Source organism: Pristiophorus japonicus, chromosome 15 (assembly GCF_044704955.1).
Source record: "Pristiophorus japonicus isolate sPriJap1 chromosome 15, sPriJap1.hap1, whole genome shotgun sequence".
Lineage (NCBI taxonomy): Eukaryota > Metazoa > Chordata > Chondrichthyes > Pristiophoridae > Pristiophorus > Pristiophorus japonicus.
Window position 1 is genome coordinate 185737920 of NC_091991.1, and position 7015 is coordinate 185744934.

At 56.3% G+C, this 7015-nt stretch overlaps 1 protein-coding gene across 1 annotated transcript; it reads right to left on the reverse strand.

The window, feature by feature from the left end:
- Positions 1-3004: 3004 nt before the first annotated feature.
- On the reverse strand, positions 3005-7015 carry uqcc4 (ubiquinol-cytochrome c reductase complex assembly factor 4). The gene is made up of 2 exons (XM_070900031.1): positions 6798-7015; positions 3005-4054 (listed from the first exon to the last, which is right to left on the reverse strand). The coding sequence occupies exons 1-2, from the start codon at positions 6977-6979 to the stop codon at positions 3703-3705; spliced, it is 534 nt and encodes a 177-aa protein (XP_070756132.1). The 5' UTR covers positions 6980-7015; the 3' UTR covers positions 3005-3702.

Genomic DNA, 7015 nt, shown 5'->3' on the forward strand with positions numbered 1-7015 from the left:
AGTTGGGGGAAGTCCAGAACCAGGGGTCACAGTCTAAGGATAAGCCATTTAGGACCGAGATGAGGATGAACTTCTTAATTCAGAGTTGTGAACCTGTGGAATTCTCTACTGCAAAGAGTTGTTGATGCCAGTTCTTAGATATATTCAAGAGGGAGTTAGATATGGCCCTTACAGTTAAAGGGATCAAGGGGTAAGGAGAGCAAGCAGGAAAGGGGTACTGAGGGAATGATCAACCATGATCTTATTGAATGGTGGTGCAGGCTCAAAGGGCCAAATGGCCTACTCCTACACCTATTTTCTATGTTTTTGTTAGTTAGCCAATCCTCTATCCGTGCTAATATATTACCCCCAATCCTGTGAACTTTTATCTTGGGCAGTAACCTTTCATGTGGCACCTTGTCAAATGCCTTCTGGAAGTCCAAATACACCACATCCACTGGTTCCCCTTTATCCACCCTGTTCGTTACATCCTCAAAGAATTCCAGAAAATTTGTCAAACATGACTTCCCCTTCATAAATCCATGCTGACTCTGCCTGACCAAATTTTGCTTTTCCAAATATCCTGCTACTGCTTCTTTAATAATGGACTCCAACATTTTCCCAACCACAGATGTTAGGCTAACTGGTCTATAGTTTTCTGCTTTTTGTCTGCCTCCTTTTTTAAATAGGGGCGTTACATTTGCAGTTTTCCAATCTGCTGGGACCTCCCCAGAATCCAGGGAATTTTGGTAAATTACAACCAATGCATCCACAATTCCTGCCGCTACTTCTCTTAAGACCCTAGGATGCAAGCCATCAGGTCCAGGGGATTTATCTGCCTGTAGTCCCATTATCTTACTGAGTACCACCTCCTTAGTGATTGTGATCGTGTTAAGTTCCTCTCCCCCCCCCCCCCCCCCATCGCCCCTTGACTATCCACTGTCAGAATATTGTTAGTGTCCTCTACCGTAAAGACTGATACAAAATATTTGTTCAGAGTTTCTGCCATCTCCATGTTCCCCATTACTAATTCCCCGGTCTCGTCCTCTAAGGGACCAACATTTACTTTAGACACCCGTTTCCTTTTTTATACCTACTGAAACTCCTGCTATCTGTTTTTACTTTCATAGTCTATCTTCCCTTAATCATTTTTTTAGTTGTTCTTTGCTGGCTTTTAAAAGCTTCCCAGTCTTCTGTCCTTCCACTAGTTTTGGCCACTGTCCTACATTTTAATCTATTTTCCCAGTCCACTTTACCCCCTCTGCCCTCATACCTTCATAGTCTCCTTTATTTAAGCTTGGTACGCTGGTTAGAGATCCAACTTTCTCACCCTCCATCTGGATTTGAAATTCAATCATGCTATGATCACTCAATCCAAGGGGATCCTTTACCAGGACAAGGAACCCATCCCTTATGCACTCTATGAACTCCTCCTCAAGGCTTCCCTGACCAATTTGATTTGTCCAATCAATATGGAGGTTAAAATCACCCATGATTATTGCTGTTCCCTTTTTACAAGCTCCCACTATTTCCTGGTTTATACTCTGACTGCTGCTAGGGGACTTATAGACTACACCCACCAGTGACTTTTTCCCCTTATTGTTGTTCCTTATCTCCATCCAAACTTATCATTTGAGCCAATATCGTTTCTTACTATTGCAGTGATTCAATCCTTTATCAATAGAGCTATCCCACCTCCTTTTCCTTTCTGTTTGTCCTTCCGGATTGTCAAGTACCCCTGAATATTTAATTCCCAGTCCTGGTCAACTTGCAACCATGTCTCTGTAATGGCTATCAGATCATACCCATTTGTCTCAATTCGTGCCGTCAACTCATCTATTTTGTTACAAATGCTACATGCATTTAGACAAAGTGCCTTTGAGTTTTTTTTTTAACCCTTTTTTCCTGCTCTCCTTCAAACTCACTTTCTTTATTTTTGCTTTCAAATTCCAGCTTTACTCCCCTCCCTGCTGAATCTATTTTCAGGTTCCCATCCCCCTGACAATCTGGTTTAAACCCTCCCCAACAGCACTAGCAACCCCCCGCCACGAGGATATTGGTCCCGGCTCTGTTGAGGTGCAACCCGTCCGGCTTGTACAGATCCCTCCTCCCCCAGAAACAGTCCCAATGCCTCAGGAAACTAAAACCCTCCCTCCTGCACCATCTCTCTAGCCACGTATTCATCTGCTCTATCCTCCTATTTCTGTACTCACTAGCTCGTGGCACTGGGAGTAATCCGGAGATTACTACCTTTGAGGTCCTGCTTTTTAATCTCTCTCCTAGCTCCCTAAACTCTGCCTGCAGGACCTCATCCCTCTTCCTACCTTTGTCATTGGTCCCGATATGGACTACGACCTCTGGCTGTTCCCCCTTCCCCCCCAGAATGCCCTGCAGCGTTCAGTGACATACATGAGACAGAATTCCTAGACTGGCTAAATGGGCTCAAAATCACTGAAACCCCAGAGATGGATGGTATTTACACCAGCAGTGCTGAGAGGCGAGAGATGTGTAAGGCAATCATTCCCAGCATAAGTGTTACTGGCTTATGGGGAAGTGCCAGTAGATTGGATAGAGGCCAACACGGTGTCCATGCTCACAAAGAGTAACAAAACAGACACAGGCAACGACAGAACTACTGATCTCCGGTACGGACACACAGTCTGAAATGTCTGGGGAGTTGGAACCCTCAAGGAGCTTAAATTGTCTAAAATTGGAAAGGAACCAAAAGTGGAAGGGAGTAATCGGGCAAGAAGGCAACGTGCACAGCAGCAACTGGACACGTTTATACAAATATCAGAATCTAACCAGCACAGTGTTACTGGCCCGTGGGGGAGTACCAGTAGACTGGATAGAGGCCAACACAAGGCGAAACCTCCGAGTGAGGTATGGTGACGGAGAAACAAAATACTGACTTAAAACAAAAGATACACAAGTCGCCAATTCTTGTTCTCAAAACTGTTTTTATAAACTTAGAGCCTTTCTATAAGAACATCCCAACTTCATAACTATCAAATAAAGGAATAAGTCATTGTCCACACAGCACTTTATTATACAGATTTAACATCTGAACAGATTGATAAAAGACATGCTTGTACCAATGATTCTATAATTCTTTTCTCTGATTAACTGTACTGCCATGTGCAAGCATCAAGTGGCAGTGATACAGGCCTGGGAAGCTGTGGCGTGACATGATTAATTGTTGGTTATTTTAATCCCCTTTTTGTGACAGTGTTCGCTGTGCTGTCGCTGAGGTTTCAGAAAAGGTGGAGGTGAGAAATATTTACATTTCGTCCACTTGAAGTACAATACAATTATAGATAGCGTACTTGCTCTTCTACTTGTGCAGGGTAGCACAGCAAAGAGCATTCTGTCCTCAGGTGCACTGGTGGTCTGGAAAGCTCAGAATCAGATGATGTCACCAAGAACCGACCTATACCATTCAGTGAGCACGAGGTTACGCAGGTGGCCGAACTCTTCATCCTCTGCCAATATTCGATAGGGAGAAGGAGAGTATGGCTCCCCTCCAAACCCAGCCTTTGAAGGAATCCCAGGAGCCACTGCTGCAATGTCGCACCAATCAGTTCAACCTGTTTAAATTTACATTGATGAAGTTTTAAACACTCTGTCGTTATATGAACTGTTTTTCCTCTCCTGTACAAAACATTTTGAGTTTGCAGTGAAATATTGCGGTCTGATCCTGCGAGGGTTTTCATCGTCCATTTGTTATGTTCCTTTACTTGGTTCTTTGGTGTCTTCCTCTGGCTCAGCCACAGTCTGTTTGAAAGCGGGCAAATGGTCAAGCAATGTCTGTTCGAGTATTTTATCAACGTCGGATTCTTCCCGCAGGAAGCACCAAACGAGAAATGCAATCCCAACAAGGCTGAGGGGAAGCACCTTCCACCAGGGGTTCTGGTAATCACTGCCCAGGGACTTGTCCACTGTCCAAACTCGGTAACTTGCCTTACTGGTGCTAAATTTGATTGTTCCACTGTCACTACTGCTTTTGTTATCCTTTGGTGAAGATTTGTGTTCGCCTGGAGTTGTAGCGAAGAAAGCTCTGCCTGCATTGTTCTTCCTGAAGTAAAAAAAAATCCCATCAGTTGTCAGAGGCAGACCAGAAGTTGTAGGTTCGAGTGCACGAGAACACAGATCATATTCATTTTCTCCTCCTAAAGCTGGTTCCTACTGATTCACTACCCAATAAACCAGATACAAAGCTGCTATGTGCACCTGTTGGCTGTCAGGCTGGATTGGAATAAGAACAAAACAATTAGGAGCAGGAGTCGGCCATTCGGCCCCTCGAGCCTTCTTCACCATTCAATAAGATCATGGCTGATCTTCCACCTCAACTCCACTTTCCCGCCCGATCCCCATATCCCTCGATTCCCTTAGTGCCCAAAAAGCTATTGATCTCAGCCCCGGAGAGCTGTGGATGCTCAGTCGTTGAGTATATTCAAGGCAGAGGTCGATAGATTTTTAGGAACAAAGGGAATTCAGGGATTATGGGGTTAGTGTGGGAAGGTGGAAGATCAGCCATGATCTTATTGACTGGCGGAGCAGGCTCGGCTCCTGCTCCTATTTCCGATGTTCTGATGATCCGGACTTGCAATGGGGCAAAAAGTGGGATCTTACCCTGAATCTTGCAAAAGCAGCATTGCCCGAGCTTTCAGATTGTCCACCTCCCGCCGCCAAACACAGGAGGAGAAAATATCACAACAGCAGGGGACAGAGAGCAGCTTTGACCCAAACCGGGCCCTCGCTCAATGATCGCTTCATGTTCGGAACAGACAATAACCGCGGCTTTCACTGAAAACATCTAACTTTAAACACAGATAAAAGCAGCCCGCGTCACATTCCTCCTCACCCCAACCGGAGGGGCAGGCCCAAGGTCACAGTGCGGCTTGGAACTGAGGCCGGAGGCCGGACAGAGGGAGGCCCGGCCCGGGGCCGGAGAGAGAGAGGGAGGGGGGGCCGGAGAGAGAGAGGGAGGGAGGGGGGGCCGGAGAGAGAGAGGGAGGGAGGGAGGGCCGGAGGGAGGGAGGGAGGGAGGGAGGGAGGGCCGGAGGGAGGGAGGGAGGGAGGGAGGGAGGGCCGGAGGGAGGGAGGGAGGGAGGGCCGGAGGGAGGGAGGGAGGGCCGGCCCGGGGCCGGAGAGAGGGAGGGAGGCCGGAGAGAGGGAGGGGAGGCCGGAGAGAGGGAGGGGAGGCCGGAGAGAGGGAGGGGAGGCCGGAGAGAGGGAGGGAGGGCCGGAGGGAGGGAGGCCCGGCCCGGGGCCGGAGAGAGGGAGGGAGGCCGGAGAGAGGGAGGGAGGGCCGGAGGGAGGGAGGCCCGGCCCGGGGCCGGAGAGAGGGAGGGAGGCCGGAGGGGCCGGGGCCGGAGGACGGAGGGGTCGGGGCCGGAGGACAGAGGGGCCGGGGCCGCGGCCGGAGGACGGAGGGGACGGGGCCAGAGCCGGAGGACGGAGGACGGAGGGGCCGGGGACGGAGGGGTCGGGGCCGGAGGACGGAGGGGCCGGGGCCGGAGGACGGAGGACGGAGGGGCCGGGGCCGGAGGACGGAGGGGACGGGGCCAGAGCCGGAGGACGGAGGGGCCGGGGCCGGAGGACGGAGGGGACGGGGCCGGAGCCGGAGGACGGAGGACGGAGGGGCCGGGGACGGAGGGGCCGGGGACGGAGGGGTCGGGGCCGGAGGACGGAGGGGCCGGGGCCGGAGGACGGAGGACGGAGGGGCCGGGGCCGGAGGCCGGAGGGGACGGGGCCAGAGCCGGAGGACGGAGGGGCCGGGGCCGGAGGGGACGGGGCCGGAGGGGACGGGGCCGGAGCCGGAGGACGGAGGGGACGGGGCCAGAGCCGGAGGACGGAGGACGGAGGGGCCGGGGCCGGGGACGGAGGGGCCGGGGCCGGAGGACGGAGGGGCCCGGGGCTGGGGACGGAGGGGCCGGAGGACGGAGGGGCCGGGGCCGGAGGCCGGAGGGGTCGGGGCCGGAGGACGGAGGGGCCGGGGCCGGAGGACGGAGGGGCCGGGGCCGGAGGCCGGAGGACGGAGGGGCCGGGGTCGGGGCCCGGGGCCGGAGGACGGAGGGGCCGGAGGACGGAGGGGCCGGAGGACGGAGGGGCCGGGGCCGGAGGGGACGGGGTCGGGGCCGGAGGACGGAGGGGCCGGGGCCGGAGGACGGAGGGGCCGGAGGACGGAGGGGCCGGAGGACGGAGGACGGAGGGGCCGGAGGACGGAGGGGCCGGAGGACGGAGGGGCCGGGGCCGGAGGACGGAGTGGTCGGGGCCGGGGACGGAGGGGCCGGGGACGGAGGGGCCGGGGCCGGAGGGGCCGGGGCCGGAGGCCGGAGGGGTCGGGGCCGGAGGACGGAGGGGCCGGGGCCGGAGGCCGGAGGGGTCGGGGCCGGAGGACGGAGGGGCCGGGGCCGGAGGACGGAGGGGCCGGGGCCGGGGCCGGAGGCCGGAGGGGACGGGGTCAGAGCCGGAGGACGGAGGGGCCGGGGCCGGAGGGGACGGGGCCGGAGCCGGAGGACGGAGGGGACGGGGCCAGAGCCGGAGGGGCCGGGGACGGAGGGGCCGGGGCCGGAGGACGGAGGGGCCGGGGCCGGAGGCCGGAGGGGTCGGGGCCGGAGGACGGAGGGGCCGGGGCCGGAGGACGGAGGGGCCGGGGCCGGAGGCCGGAGGACGGAGGGGTCGGAGGACGGAGGGGCCGGGGTCGGGGCCCGGGGCCGGAGGACGGAGGGGCCGGGGCCGGAGGACGGAGGGGCCGGAGGACGGAGGGGTCGGGGCCGCGGTTCCCGACCCTCCCCCATTACCCTCCCACTCACCCAGCACAATCCTCAGGCCGCACGGCGCCGCGCCTTCCCGAGACCTTTATCCCGGAGCCAGCGCCCCTGTGCCCGGCCAAGCCGGCGAGAGCCGCTGGGATCAGGTGTCGGGCCGAGGGTGACGGGGCCCCGAGAGCCCGCGCTAGGCCCAGGCCCGCGCCCGCCGCCGCCATCATCCGCATCCCCACGGCAACGCGCCCCAGCTTCCGGTCCGCCGC

What these genes read in the sequence shown, in the direction of transcription:
- uqcc4 (XM_070900031.1), bottom strand. Translation starts at nt 6,979, where the DNA reads ATGCGGATGATGGCGGCGGCGGGCGCGGGCCTGGGCCTAGCGCGGGCT. An exon ending in CGGCCTGAGGATTGTGCTGG is followed by an intron (nt 4,055 to 6,797) that starts GTGAGTGGGAGG and finishes TTTTTACTTCAG; the next exon opens with GAAGAACAATGCAGGCAGAG.